This window comes from Pseudoliparis swirei, chromosome 10, assembly GCF_029220125.1.
Source record: "Pseudoliparis swirei isolate HS2019 ecotype Mariana Trench chromosome 10, NWPU_hadal_v1, whole genome shotgun sequence".
In the NCBI taxonomy this organism is placed as follows: domain Eukaryota; kingdom Metazoa; phylum Chordata; class Actinopteri; order Perciformes; family Liparidae; genus Pseudoliparis; species Pseudoliparis swirei.
In genome coordinates, this window is record NC_079397.1 from 18,617,810 (window position 1) to 18,634,333 (window position 16,524).

At 51.0% G+C, this 16,524-nt stretch overlaps 1 protein-coding gene across 1 annotated transcript in view; it reads left to right on the forward strand.

The window, feature by feature from the left end:
• The window catches only part of ttll12 (tubulin tyrosine ligase-like family, member 12), an 86,445-nt gene that overhangs the window by 3,068 nt on the left and 66,853 nt on the right, over nt 1-16,524 (forward strand). The window contains exons 3-6 of the mRNA XM_056425171.1: nt 539-752; nt 1,287-1,446; nt 5,019-6,097; nt 13,593-13,669. Coding sequence (XP_056281146.1) covers nt 539-752; nt 1,287-1,446; nt 5,019-5,548 — 904 coding nt within the window. The 3' untranslated portion in view covers nt 5,549-6,097; nt 13,593-13,669. The remainder of the gene's footprint in view (nt 1-538; nt 753-1,286; nt 1,447-5,018; nt 6,098-13,592; nt 13,670-16,524) is intronic.

Below are 16,524 nucleotides of genomic sequence, written 5' to 3' on the forward strand. Positions count from 1 at the left end.
CTCACACACACACACACACGCACACCCACACACACCCTCACACACACACGCACACCCTCACACACACACACACACCCTCACACACACACTCTCACACACACTCACACACTCACACACACTCTCACACACACCCTCACACACACACCCTCACACACTCACACACACACTCACACTCACACACACCTCACACCACACACCTCACACACACACACCCTCCCCTCACACACACACCCTCACACACTCACACACACCCTCCTCCACACACACACACCCTCCCCCCCACACACACACACCCTCCCCCCCACAGCAGAGTCGCGTGTGTGACCTTGAACCGACCCCGTCTCCCTGCCCCCCTGGTCCTCTTCAGGGTCGGCTGTCTAGCCCTGAGCTGAGATAGTGATGAAGACGAGTCTCACAGGTCTTCATGAGACGGGGAGTCAGAACGTTGTCAACGTTCTCAACACTTAGTTTTAACGTATGAAACCGTTTCCTTCCACATGTTAATGTGTATGTGGGCCTGACCCTCCTGCCCCCTTAGCGTGTACCTGGTGGACCACGCCTGGACGTACCGCGTGCGCGGCGCCCGGCAGCAGCTGGAGGAGACGCCCGGCCTGCTGCCCAGGATGGCCGCCCTGGTGGGGGCGGAGCTCCACGGCGAGGGGGCGGAGCTCCACGGCGAGGACCCGGAAACGCTGGAGCTGGTGATGCAGCGCATGTGGAAGTACAACCAGACGTACAAGCTGTCCCAGGGGGTACGTCAGAGCACAAGCCCCGCCCCCTGAGCCGCGGGGAGACCAGGGGTCTAGAAACACGGCAGGCAGAGGGTTCCTCAGAGAACCTCAGAGAACCTCAGAGGGTTCCTCAGAGAACATCAGTGTGTCAGCAGGCAGAGGGTTCGAGAGAAGAAGAAGAAGAAGAAGAAGGCCCATGACAGGCTCCTCCCATTCTCACTCGGGTTGTTTCTAACTCGTTCCTGGTGAGCCTGTAACCCTCTGACCTTCTGACCCCCTGACCCTCTGACCCTCACTGGGATCTGGTCCTGGGAGGGCCCTGCTCGCCCCCCCCCCTCCCTCTCTCCCTAGTGTATTATAGTTATTATAGTTGAACTTAGAGAGAGAGAGAGAGAGAGAGAGAGAGAGAGAGAGAGAGAGGCCTGTTATATATTACACAGAAGCCACATTTGGAGATGTACTCTCCTCTCCCCCTCCCCCCCCCTCTCCTCCTCTCCTCCTCCCCCCCTCTCCTCCTCCCCCCCCCTCACCCCCTCTCCTCTGTGTGGCCCTCAGCCCCCGGAGGCCCGGGAGCCGGTGTGGTACCTCCTGGATGAGTTTGGGTCCGGCCTGCAGCACTCGGACCGGCCCAGCTGCAGCATGGCGCCCTTCCTCTACGCCCCGGGGGGGCCGGCCTACTCGGTGCTGTGGGCCCTGGAGGACCTGCAGGAGGGAGGTGGGAGGAGCCACACACACACACATACAGAGAGACACACAGACACACACACACACACACACACACATACAGAGAGACACACACACACACATACAGAGAGACACACAGACACACACACACATACAGAGAGACACACAGACACACAGACACACACATACACACATACAGAGAGACACACACACACACATACAAAGACACACATACACACACACACACACATACAGAGACACACACACACATACAGAGACACACACACACACATACAGAGAGACACACACACACAGAGACACACACACAGACACACACACATACAGAGACACACACACACACACATACAGAGACACACACACACACATACAAAGACACACAGACACACACACACACACATACAGAGAGACACACACACACACACATACAGAGACACACACACACACATACAGAGAGACACACACACACACACACACACACACACACATACAGAGAGACACACACACACACACATACAGAGAGACACACACACACACATACAGAGAGACACACAGACACACACACACACACATACAGAGAGACACACACACACACATACAGAGACACACAGACACACACACACACATACAGAGAGACACACACACACACACATACAGAGAGACACACACACACACATACAGAGAGACACACACACATACAGAGAGACACACACACATACAGAGAGACACACACATACAGACACACACACACACACATACACAGAGACACACAGACACATACACACACACATACAGAGAGACACACACACACACACACATACAGAGAGACACACAGACACACACATATACAGAGAGACACACACACACACATACAGAGAGACACACAGACACACACATACAGAGAGACACACAGACACACACACACATACAGAGAGACACACACACACACACACACACATACAGAGACACACACACACACATACAGAGAGACACACAGACACACACACACACATACAGAGACACACACACACACATACACAGAGACACACACACACACACACATACAGAGAGACACACACACACACATACAGAGAGACACACACACACATGTTGGAGTTGGACAGCGACACACCACCTGGACGGTACTCACTGGGAAAAACAGCGGTAGACTTCTACGTTACATTTGTTAGCGTTTTATTCAGAAATCAGGATACAAGTAGACATCATGCATGGACCCCCCTCCTCAGCTGGGACCCGTGGCCCCAGCGCTGGAGAGAAGACCCCGGTTCAGAGTGTGCGGCCATTTTAAATAGCCGAAAGGAACAGTTCTGATTGGTCAGGGGAAAAGGGGGTGGGGTTTTCTCATTGGCTCTTGTTCCTCTGCTTCTGCCGTTGTCGCTCCTTCATTGGTTCTTCTCGTCTGCCAATGAGTGCATATGTTGTGAAAAAGAGTGTGGGAAGAAAGATGGAATTCACATGTAGCTTCCTTTGTCTGAGCTGGGGAGTTTCCTAAAATAATCTTATCTCTTCCGAGGTGGGATGCGCTGGAGGTCATTTGTCAAAAGGGGCCCTTCATGTGTGTGTGTGTGTGTGTGTGTGTGTGTGTGTGTGTGTGTGTGTGTGTGTGTGTGTGTGTGTGTCGGAGAGGGGTCAGTGAGTGGCTTCGAGTGTCTGAAAGGAGAATAATGGCCCCATCTGGACCCTTTCTTATCTATCTTCCCGGTGAGGTAAGGACTGTGATTGCTCTTTCTAAACTATGAATACAATGAGCTCTTTCTCTAGTCATCTTCTTGGATGAGTGCAGTGCAGAAGGGGGGTTGCATCAAAATTCCTTAGGTGTCACTGTTATCTTTCTTTAGATCAGCTCAGGCGCCAGAGCGCCCTGCCGAAGTATTCAACTCTCATTCAGTGTTTTTCCACCTTACACATAATCTATATGCAAACAATACTAGGCTATGCTAAGCTATAATATATATTCTTTACACACACACATACAGAGAGACACACACACACACACATACAGAGAGACACACAGACACACACACACACACACATACAGAGAGACACACACACACACACATACAGAGAGACACACATACAGAGAGACACACAGACACACACACACACACATACAGAGAGACACACACACACACACACATACAGAGACACACACACACACACATACAGAGAGACACACACACACACACACAGAGAGACACACACACACATACAGAGAGACACACAGACACACACACACACACATACAGAGAGACACACACACACACATACAGAGACACACACACACACACACACATACAGAGAGACACACACACACACACACACACATACAGAGACACACACACACACATACAGAGAGACACACACACACACACAGAGACACACACACACACACACAGAGACACACACACATACAGAGACACACACACACACATACAGAGAGACACACACACACACACACACAGAGACACACACACACATACAGAGAGACACACACACACACACAGAGACACACACACACACACACACACAGAGACACACACACACACACATACAGAGACACACACACACACACATACAGAGAGACACACACACACACACACACAGAGACACACACACACACACACATACAGAGACACACACACACACACACACATACAGAGAGACACACACACACACACACACACACAGAGAGACACACACACACACACATACAGAGAGACACACACACACACACACATGCGTTGTCCTGGAGCTCCTGAAGGTCTCTGGACCGACTCGCGGTCACAGCCTCCATGTTGTTTCCATGAAGCTCGACACTCCGTCGTAAACATCAGCGTGGAGGCTCCTCCCCCTAGAGCACCACGCTCTGAGCGCCGAGAGGCTCCTCCCCCTAGAGCACCACGCTCTGAGCGCCGAGAGGCTCCTCCCCCACGTAGAGAACCCTGCTGGTCCCCCCCCGGCCCAGAGCCTGTGGGGTGGACCGGTACCTGTGGGGTGGACCGGTACCTGTGGAGGTGGCCGGTACCTGTGGAGGTGGACCGGTACCTGTGGGGTGGACCGGTACCTGTGGAGGTGGCCGGTACCTGTGGGGGGGACCGGTACCTGTGGAGGTGGCCGGTACCTGTGGAGGTGGCCGGTACCTGTGGGGTGGACCGGTACCTGTGGAGGTGGCCGGTACCTGTGGGGGGGACCGGTACCTGTGGAGGTGGACCGGTACCTGTGGAGGTGGCCGGTAGCTGTGGGGTGGACCGGTACCTGTGGAGGTGGCCGGTACCTGTGGAGGTGGCCGGTACCTGTGGGGTGGACCGGTACCTGTGGAGGTGGCCGGTACCTGTGGGGGGGACCGGTACCTGTGGAGGTGGACCGGTACCTGTGGGGGGGACCGGTACCTGTGGAGGTGGCCGGTACCTGTGGAGGTGGCCGGTACCTGTGGGGGGGACCGGTACCTGTGGAGTGGACCGGTACCTGTGGGGGGGACCGGTACCTGTGGAGGTGGCCGGTACCTGTGGAGGTGGACCGGTACCTGTACCCCGGTACTGAGAGCCTTTACATGTTGCCTCCTAGACGAAGCGACCCGAGACTACACCTACGGGGAGACGGACCCCCTGGTGAGGCGATGTCGCCTGTTACCGTGGATACCTGACCCCCTGGTGACCTGGTGCAGCCAGAACAACCTGGAGCTCAACGCTCTGAAGACAGTGGAGATGGTTGTGGATTTCAGGAGGAATGCAGCCCCACCCGCCCCTCTCATCCTGTGTGACTCCCCCGTCGACGCTGTGGAGTCCTACCGCTTCCTGGGCTCCATCATCTCCCAGGACCTCAAGTGGGAGCTGAACATCGGCTCCATCACCAAGAAGGCCCAGCAGAGGATGTTCTTCCTGAGGCAGCTGAGGAAATTCAACCTGCCAGGGAGAATGATGGTACAATTCTACACGGCCATCGTTGAGTCCATCATCTGCTCCTCCATCACCGTCTGGCACCCTGCAGCCACAGCCAAAGACAAGTGCAGCTGCAGAGCATCATCCGCTCGGCCGAGAGGGTTATCGGCTGCAATCTGCCTTCCCTCCAGGTCCTGTTCACTTCCAGGTCACTGAAGCGGGCCAGAAAGATTGTCGCTGACCCCTCCCACCCTGGACACTCCCTGTTCGAGTCCCTCCCCTCGGGGAGGAGGCTGCGGTCCATCATGACCAAGACCTCCCGCCACACCAAAAGCTTTTTCCCGACGGCGGTCGGGCTCATCAATGGACCCCGGGACTGACTGACTGTCACCCCCAGGACTACCACCTCTTCTTCCACCTTCCTCTCTCCTCCTTCTTCCCGCTCCTTCCTCTTCCTCCTCCTCCCTCTTCCTCCCACCTCCTTCTTCTTCCCTCCTCCACACACGTCACTTTAACATGCACTTTAACTAAAACACACCACTTGAAGCACACACCCAAACACTTCACATTATTTGTTGTCTTTCTGTCGTGTTGATTGTTGTTTGTTTGTCATGTCCAAATGTTGCACCTTCCACCAAAAAAAATTCCTCGTTTGTTTGTGAAAACATTCCTGGCAATAAAACTGTTTCTGATTCTGATTCTGATTCTGATTCTCTGGAAGGGGTCAGCGGGGTCACGGCGGAGCCCCCGGACTCGTACTACGAGGTGAGGACCGTCGCCGTGGTTACGGACACACACACATTTATATTGTGTCCTGGTTCAGATCACAACGTAACCGTGTGTGGGTGTGTGTGTGTATATATATAAATATACATATATATATACATATATACACACACATATGTGTATATATATGTATATATAATATATATGTATATATATGTGTGTATATACAGGACTGTCTCAGAAAATTAGAATATTGTGATGAAGTTCTTTATTTTCTGTAATGCAATTAAAAAAACAAAAATGTCATGCATTCTGGATTCATTACAAATCAACTGAAATATTGCAAGCCTTTTATTCTTTTAATATTGCTGATTATGGCTTACAGCTTAAGAAAACTCTAAAATCCTATCTCATAAAATTTTAATATTTCCTCAGACCAAGTAAAAAAAAAGATTTATAACAGCTGAGTGTTTGTCAAGGCTCAGGAAACCCTTGCAGGTGTTTCCAGTTAATTAGACAATTCAAGTGATTTGTTTAATACCCTACTAGTATACTTTTTCATGATATTCTAATATTTAGAGATAGGATATTTGAGTTTTCTTAAGCTGTAAGCCATAATCAGCAATAAATCAGAATAAAAGGCTTGCAATATTTCAGTTGATTTGTAATGAATCCAGAATGCATGACATTTTTGTTTTTTTAATTGCATTACAGAAAATAAAGAACTTCATCACAATATTCTAATTTTCTGAGACAGTCCTGTATATACAGTGCATCCGGAAAGTCTTCACAGCGCTTCACTTTTCCCACATGTTGTTATGTTACAGCCTTATTCCAAAATGGATTAAATTCATTATTTTCCTCAACATTCTACACACAACAATCCATAATGACAAAGTGAAAACTGTTTTTTGCAAATTTTTGCAAATCTGTTAAAAAATAAAGAAGGAAAACATAACATGTCCAGAAGTCTTCACAGCCTTTAGCTCAGGTCCTGTTTCCACTGGTCGTCCTTGAGATGTTGGATTGGAGGCCACCTGTGCTCCATTCAGCTGATTGGACATGACTGAGAACACACCTGTCTCTAGAAGGTATCAGTTGACTGCATATCAGAGCAGAAACCAAGCCATGAAGTTCAAGGAATTATCTCCAGACCTCCGAGACAGAATGTATGGAGCTCAGATGTGGGAAGGGGACCGATGTCTGCAGCATGTAAAGTCCCAATGAGCCCAGAGGCCTCCATCAGGCGGACATGGAGAGGTTTGGAGCCAGCAGGACTCGTCCTAGAGCCGCCCAGACGGAGCGACCGGGGAGAAGGGCCTTCGTCAGGGAGGGGACCAGGAGCCCCATGGTCCCTCTGACAGAGCTCCACCAGGAGCCCCATGGTCCCTCTGACAGAGCTCTGAAGAGAGGAGAACCTTCCAGAAGGACAACCGTCTCTGCAGCGCTCCACACATCAGGCCTGTTTGGGAGAGGCCAGACGGAAGCCCCTCCTCAGGAAGAAGCACATGACGGCCGCCTAGAGTTGGCCAAGAAGCACCTGAAGGACTCTCAGCCATGAGAAACTATTCTCTGGTCTGATGAAACCGATTGAACTCTTTGGCCTGAATGCCAGCGTCATGTCTGGAGGAACCAGGCACTGCTCCTCACCAACAGCATCCCTCCAGCATCATGCTGGGGGGGAACTGGGAGTCAGGATGAATGCAGAGACCTCCTGGATGAAACATGCTCTGGACCTCAGACGGGGCGCCGGCTCCTCTGCCAACAGGACGCAGCCCAGTCACAAAGGAGTGGCTTCAGGACTGAAGGTCCTGGAGAGGCCAGAGCCGGACCTGAAGCCCATTGAACATCTGTGCACCGACGCTCCCCATCCAGCCTGATGGAACTGGAGAGGTTCTGAAAGAAGAATGGGAGAAGCTGCCCAGAACCAGGTGAGCCCCGCTGTGGAGTCAGACCCAAGAAGACTTGAGGCTGGAGCTGCTGCCAAAGGTGCTTCAACAAAGTGTTGAGTAAAGGCTGTGAAGACTTCTGGACACGTGTTTTCCTTTATTTTTAATAAATGTGCGCAAATTTGCAAAAAACAGTTTTCACTTTGTCATTCTGGGTTGTTGTGTGTCGAATGTTGAGGAAAATAATGAATTTAATCCTTTTTGGAATAAGATAGATAGATAGATAGATATATACTTTATTAATCCCCAAGGGGAAATTTGTCGAGTCAGTAGCAGCAACACACAAGAATAAAAAAACAAAACACAAAATATAAGAAGGGTTAGGGTGATCTGGCAAGAGGTGAACTGTTGTAGAGCCTCATAGCCGTCGGCAGGAATGTTCTCCTGTATCTCTCCTTGTGGCAGCGGAGCGTGAGGAGACGTCTGGAGAAAGTACTCCTCTGTCCCTGTAGGAGGTGGTGGAGAGGGTGGTCCGGGTTGTCCAATATGGACACCAGTTTCTTCAACGACCTCCTCTCCACCACCTGTTCCAGGTGCTCCAGCTGGCAGCCGATGATGGAGCCAGCCTTCCTAACCAGTTTGTTAAGACGGCTGGTGTCACCGGCTCCGATGCTGCTTCCCCAGCAGACAATGGCAAAGTGCAGCACACTGGCCACAACCGACTGGTAGAATAACTCCAGCATCTTGCTGCACACGTTGAAGGATCAAGCTTTCTCAGGAAAAAGAGTCGACTCATCCCTTCTTGTACACAGCGTTGATGTTGGCCTTCCAGTTCAGTCGGCTGTCGATGGAGACGCCCAGGTACTTGTACCTCCACCATGTCCACGTCCACTCCCAGGACACTCAGAGGTGTAGGAGCTGTCGCCTTTCCTCCTGAAGTCCACCACCATCTCTCTGGTCTTGGCCACGTTCAGCCGCAGGTGGTTCTCTTCGCCCACTTTACAAAGTCACTCACCACTGCCCTGTACTCCTCCTCCCGTCCATCCCTAATACACCCGACCACTGCAGAATCATCAGAGTACTTCTGCAGATGGCATGACTCCGTGTTGTACTGGAAGTCACTGGTGTACAGGGTGAAGAGGAAGGAGACAGAACAGTTCCTGTGGGGCTCCAACATCACTGACCACCGTTCCAGACAGCACACGCCCATTCTGACAAACTGTGGTCTGCCTGTGAGGTAGTCAGTGATCCAGGAGATGGTGGACGGCGTCCACACGGCCACCGCAGCTTCTCACTCAGCAGCAGTGGCTGGATGGTGTTAAATGCACTGGAGAAGTCAAAGAAAGTGACTCTCACAGAGACATCGGTTCCATCCAGGTGCGACTGAGCTCGTTGCAGCAGGTAGATGATGGCGTCCCACTCCCACATGAGGCTGGTAAGCAAATTGCAGAGGGTCCAACGATGATTTCACCTGCGGCCGGAGGTGGGCCAAGACCAGCCTCCAGCACCTTCATCACATGGGAGGTGAGGCGACCGGTTGGCAGTCGCTGTGGCCAGATGGTGCTGACTTCTTTGTGACAGGGACCAGGCACGGCGTCTTCCACAGCACGGGACTTCCCCAGCCTCAGGCTGAGGTTGAAGAGGCGCTGCAGGACACCAGACAGCTGGGTGGCGCAGGTCTTTAGGACCCTGGGGCTGATGCCATCAGGACCTTCAGCTCTGCGCTGGTGTAGTTTCTCCAGCTGTCTTCTCACCTGGTCAGTCGTCACAGAGAGGGGGAGGTGGAGGAGCCCATTGTTATTGAGGGCTCGGTGGATGTGCAGCTCAGCAGGGGGACAGAGGGGAGGAGGTGTTTGGGAGGTGTGTTTGGTGGAGGAGAGGGGGAGGGCTGTGAACTGAACCTATTGAAAAAACAGTTCAGCTCGTTGGCCCTCTCCAGGAGCCCCTGGCTGTCTCCCTCCCACCTTGAAGCCAGTTATCTGCTTCATGCCAGACCACACCTCCTTGTGTTGTTCAGCTGGAGTTTGGCCTCCAGCTTCCTCCTGTAGGAGTCCTTGCCTCCCTGAGCTTCACCTTCAGGTTGCGCTGGGCTTTCCTCAGCTCATCCTGTCTCCAGACCTGAAAGCAGCTTTCTTCATGTTAAGAAGCGCCTTCAGGTCCCTGGTGATCCAGGGCTTGTTGTTGGGGAAGCAGCGCACAGTCCGTGATGGGATGGTGGTGTGTTCACAGAACTTGATGTATTCCGTGATGCAGTCGGTCATACTGTTGATGTCCTCCCGTGCGGTCCACACAGCACATCCCAGTCCGTTGACTCAAGCAGTCCTGTAGAGAGTCGTTAGCCTCCATAGACTACCTCCTCACAGTACTTGTGGTCACCGCAGCCTCTTCACCAGAGGAACATACCTGGGTGTCAGCCGGACCAGGTCATGATCAGACCTGCCGATGTGGGGAAGGGCAGTGGCGCTGTATGCGTCCTTAGTATTAGCATACAGCAAGTCCAGAGTTTTATTGTTCCTAGTTGGGCAGTCTATGTATTGATGGAAGGTTGGCAGAGCTTTATCCAGTGTGTGTGGTTAAAGTCACCAGTGATAGCCATGAATGCTCCAGGCTGATGATTCAGCAGAGCAGACACAGTGGAGTGGATGGTGTCCACAGCTTCCTCAGCGTCAGCTGATGGCGGCACGCACGACAACCAAAATGGCGGACGTGAACTCTCTCGGCAAATAGTGCGGGCGCATCCCCACGGCCAACAGTTCAATGTTCGGCCAGAAGCGCTCCTTCACGCACACATGGTCCGGATGGCACCACCGTTCATTCACATAAACAGCGATCCCGCCCCCCCTCATCTTACCGCTCTGTGTAGCGTCTCTGTCAGCCCCAACAGTCCTGAAGCCGGGCAAAGACGCGCTGTGATCCGGATAGTCCGCGTGCAGCCACGTCTCAGTGAAACACAAGAGGCTGCTCTCACGGAAGACCCTCTCGGTCATTACCAGCGCCGAGCTCATCCGTCTTATTCGCCAAAGACCTCACGTTCCCCGTTATGATCGACGGTACCGAGGGTTTGTATCTCCTCGTTTTAGCCCTCCGCTTGACACCCGCTCTGCAGCCGCGAGCCCTTCTCCGTAGCTCCAGCGGGATCACAGGTCTTTCTCCAGGCAGAAGCTTCGGCCTGCACAGTGATCAGCTGAGCACGCGAGTAGACGACGGTCCCAGTCATTGTTATGCTGCGGCTCACCGATACTCACGACAAAGTGAACAAAAGCCACAGTAGAAGTATCGAAAAAAGTAGTTATGGTCCAGTGTCCGACCGTAACTAAGACAAACGTGAAAGAAAAGAAGAAGAAAAAGAGAGGAAAAGTGCAAAAAAAAAGACAATAAAATAAAAGCAAAACGCCACTACTGAAACAAGCAGCCGTTGGCACAGCGCTTCCTCCTTTAAGGCTGTAACATAACAACATGTGGGAAAAGTGAAGCGCTGTGAATACTTTCCGGATGCACTGTATGTATGTGTATATATATACACATATATATATATATATCTATACACACATATATATATATGTGTATATATTATATACGTGTGTGTAGCCGTAATGAATTCTGTTTTAAGATAAACAATAAGTAATATAATTAATAAGTAATATAATATAAACAATAACCAATATAATATAAACAACAAGTAATATAATATAAACAACAAGTAATATAATATTAACAAGAAGTAATATAAATAAGTAATTTAATATAAACAATAAGTAATATAATATAAATAAGTAATATAATATAAACAAGAAGTAGTATAATATAAACAATTAAAGCTGCAAGCAGCGTCGAACGGGTCCTCGCTCACCCACGCCGGTCGGGGGAGCCAGCGGGACGTCGGCCCGCTCGGCCGAGGGCGCGCCGGTCGGACTCGACTCGGGCCGCGACTTATAACGAGCACGACAAGTTTGGGGCAGATTCGACAAAGTCCAGTTTCGCCACTAGGTGGCGCTTTAACTACGTGAACATATTCATGCATCACGTGTCCCTACGTGAAGTAAAAATAAATAAACAAAAACTCACGAAATCCGTGATTTAAAAGCCTCGTCCAGCTGTTTACTGACGTTAGTTATGTTAGAGTAGAGAGAGAGGAGAGAGAAGAGAGAAAGAAGAGAGAGAAAAAGAGAGAGAGAGAGAGAGAGAGAGAGAGTTCTTATTCCATTCTAAATAACGGGCTAGTCAAACACATTTGGGGCGGACTGAAGGAAGTCCAGTTGAGCCACTAGGTGGCGCTTTAACTACGTGAACATATTCATGCGTCGTGTGTCCCTACCGAAGTATAGATCACCTCATGTAAATTCAATGTAAAAAAAAAAAGTGATGAAAAAAAGCTGCCTTGTCTTGGAATCGAACACGCATCTCCAGGTGTCCAGACCAACACTTAACATGGTGAGCTATAAGCCAGCTGGTTTACAGGCAGCGTGAGCTCACATTATTTTGGGCAGAAAAATTTGGTTATTTTACTTCTCAATAGGTGATCAATAGGTGTTCCTCCAAGAAATGTGCTTGTTTCTTCATGTGAATGTGTTCAGGCCTTGACTGGCATCACACATGATTTTTTGGGGAAGTATCGGATGAGTTTAAGCAATAGTTTTTAAAATAAAGAAATCACAGAAAGTACAAAATTATTGGCAGTAAAAAAACGTAAATCTTCTACCGACGAAAAGTCCGTTTTTTTTCACAGTGTTCATTATTCAAGTCTTGAGATTCTATAAAACTGATTTTTAGCCGATTCTGTTGGCGTTTTGTGGGAGAAATAATCGAAGGGGAAAAAGTGGAAAAGGGCCAAATCAAGCAAAAAACGCCAAAAAACGCCAAAAACGGCCAACTTTGGTGAATTATTGTAGCGCCCCCTACGGTTCAAATTGCACGAAATTTACTGTGAATGTTTCGGGCTCCATTCTGCACATATCCTGAAAGTCTGTTATTTTTTTTTCCCAATAGTGTTGAAGTTATGAGCATTACAAAACAGGACACGCCCCTAAAATGTTCGTTGGGCCATAGATCCTTACCACAATAATATATTTGAAAGAAGATGATAGATCTGAGATGATATAGCTTCCATGATCATTATCTCCAATAGGTTTGGTTTGAATTGGACCCTGTATGTCAGAGCAAACGCCTCTGATGTGTTTTTCACCAAAAAAAATATGGCGGGAAATTTAAGTAGGCGGAGCTTAGGGTCCTGAGAGGCTTTTTTGTAGAGCAGGTCCAAGTGGACTTGGGAAAAATAAAAGCTAGTCATTTGACCATACTGGGTGAGGGGCGTCGCCGGTCAAACTCCCAGGTGGCGCTAGAGAGCAATTTTTGAAAGCCGAATTTCGAGGTCGGTGTCATCCGGCTATTTTCACCAAGCCTGACAAGCTTGCCAAATTTGGTGAGTTTTGGGATATGATACATACCCCCAATATGCGCCCAATGTTCAAAAATAAAAAAGTGGAATAATAATACCCCTAACAATTTCAATAGGTTCCTCTCGGTCAGACTTCGTCTGCCGCTCGGACCCTAATAAATCATAATCACATGTGTCCAGTAGGAGAAGACTTGTCTGAGTTCCTATAATTCCTCTGGCCCTGAACGCATCACTGCCCTTGTGTCTCCAGGCCATTAGCCTTGAGATCCAGGAGCGTCTTCCTGTGGACGTCCAGCCTGGCGCCGTGCCGCCGGACAACGTCCTCAAGTAAGAGCTCAGCACCCTGGAGTGTCCTCACGCAGAGGGACACGCCGAGCCCAGAGCATCCACTGGGACCTCTGGGGGAACCCCTCTGTGTAGACCAGGACCTCTGGGGGAACCCCCTCTGTGTAGACCAGGACCTCTGGGGGAACCCCTCTGTGTAGACCAGGACCTCTGGGGGAACCCCCTCTGTGTAGACCAGGACCTCTGGGGGAACCCCTCTGTGTAGACCAGGACCTCTGGGGGAACCCCCTCTGTGTAGACCAGGACCTCTGGGGGATCCCCTCTGTGTAGACCAGGACCTCTGGGGGATCCCCTCTGTGTAGACCAGGACCTCTGGGGGAACCCCTCTGTGTAGACCAGGACCTCTGGGGGAACCCCCTCTGTGTAGACCAGGACCTCTGGGGGAACCCCTCTGTGTAGACCAGGACCTCTGGGGGATCCCCTCTGTGTAGACCAGGACCTCTGGGGGAACCCTCTGTGTATACCAGGACCTCTGGGGAACCTCTGTGTAGACCAGGACCTCTGGGGATCCCTCTGTGTAGACCAGGACCTCTGGGGAACCCCTCTGTGTAGACCAGGACCTCTGGGGGAACCCCTCTGTGTATACCAGGACCTCTGGGGGAACCCCTCTGTGTAGACCAGGACCTCTGGGGGATCCCCTCTGTGTAGACCAGGACCTCTGGGGGAACCCCTCTGTGTAGACCAGGACCTCTGGGGGAACCCCTCTGTGTAGACCAGGACCTCTGGGGGAACCCCTCTGTGTAGACCAGGACCTCTGGGGGAACCCCTCTGTGTAGACCAGGACCTCTGGGAGAACCCCCTCTGTGTAGACCAGGACCATATGGGGAGGGGCCTAGAAGCCCTCCCAAAATGGGGTGATCTGCCTCCGGATTGGAACATGAACGCCTCTTTCTGTCTTGTGTTTCACACGCAGCAGAACGTGTCGTGTAATTTCGTCGACTGCAGAATGTCAGATTATCTCTAATATGTGGGTCAGAGTCAGAGGTCAGAGGTCACCATGACTTCTGGGCTGTAGAGAAGAGCCTGTGTGAGGCGGCCAGGTGGATCATTCCCAGACAATGAGGTGTCCTGCCTGTGGGCTGGACCCTGAACGCCTCCTTGACTGTGTGGATAAAGCCTGCAGTAGAAAGCAGAGCGAGAGGTTGTCTCCATTCAACACCTGAGGGTCTCCAGGCCTCCTGACGTACCTGAAGGAACCACACGGAGTGTTCCTGACGTACCTGAAGGAACCACACGGAGTGTTCCTGACGTACCTGTAGGAACCACACGGAGTGTTCCTGACATACCTGAAGGAACCACACAGAGTGTTCCTGACATACCTGAAGGAACCACACGGAGTGTTCCTGACATACCTGAAGGAACCACACGGAGTGTTCCTGACATACCTGAAGGAACCACACGGAGTGTTCCTGACGTACCTGAAGGAACCACACGGAGTGTTCCTGACGTACCTGTAGGAACCACACGGAGTGTTCCTGACATACCTGAAGGAACCACACGGAGTGTTCCTGGCACCTGAAGGAACCACACAGAGTGTTCCTGACATACCTGAAGGAACCACACGGAGTGTTCCTGACATACCTGAAGGAACCACACGGAGTGTTCCTGACGTACCTGAAGGAACCACACGGAGTGTTCCTGACGTACCTGAAGGAACCACACGGAGTGTTCCTGACATACCTGAAGGAACCACACAGAGTGTTCCTGACATACCTGAAGGAACCACACGGAGTGTTCCTGACATACCTGAAGGAACCACACGGAGTGTTCCTGACGTACCTGAAGGAACCACACGGAGTGTTCCTGACGTACCTGTAGGAACCACACGGAGTGTTCCTGACATACCTGAAGGAACCACACGGAGTGTTCCTGACGTACCTGAAGGAACCACACAGAGTGTTCCTGACGTACCTGTAGGAACCACACGGAGTGTTCCTGACGTACCTGTAGGAACCACACAGAGTGTTCCTGACGTACCTGAAGGAACCACACAGAGTGTTCCTGACGTACCTGTAGGAACCACACAGAGTGTTCCTGACGTACCTGTAGGAACCACACAGAGTGTTCCTGACGTACCTGTAGGAACCACACAGAGTGTTCCTGACATACCTGAAGGAACCACACAGAGTGTTCCTGACGTACCTGAAGGAACCACACAGAGTGTTCCTGACGTACCTGAAGGAACCACACGGAGTGTTCCTGACGTACCTGAAGGAACCACACGGAGTGTTCCTGACGTACCTGAAGGAACCACACTGAGTGTTCCTGACATACCTGAAGGAACCACACAGAGTGTTCCTGACATACCTGTAGGAACCACACAGAGTGTTCCTGACGTACCTGAAGGAACCACACAGAGTGTTCCTGACATACCTGAAGGAACCACACAGAGTGTTCCTGACATACCTGTAGGAACCACACGGAGTGTTCCTGACGTACCTGTAGGAACCACACAGAGTGTTCCTGACATACCTGTAGGAACCACACAGAGTGTTCCTGACATACCTGTAGGAACCACACAGAGTGTTCCTGACGTACCTGAAGGAACCACACAGAGTGTTCCTGACATACCTGTAGGAACCACACAGAGTGTTCCTGACGTACCTGAAGGAACCACACAGAGTGTTCCTGACGTACCTGAAGGAACCACACAGAGTGTTCCTGACGTACCTGTAGGAACCACACGGAGTGTTCCTGACATACCTGTAGGAACCACACAGAGTGTTCCTGACATACCTGTAGGAACCACACAGAGTGTTCCTGACATACCTGAAGGAACCACACAGAGTGTTCCTGACATACCTGTAGGAACCACACAGAGTGTTCCTGACGTACCT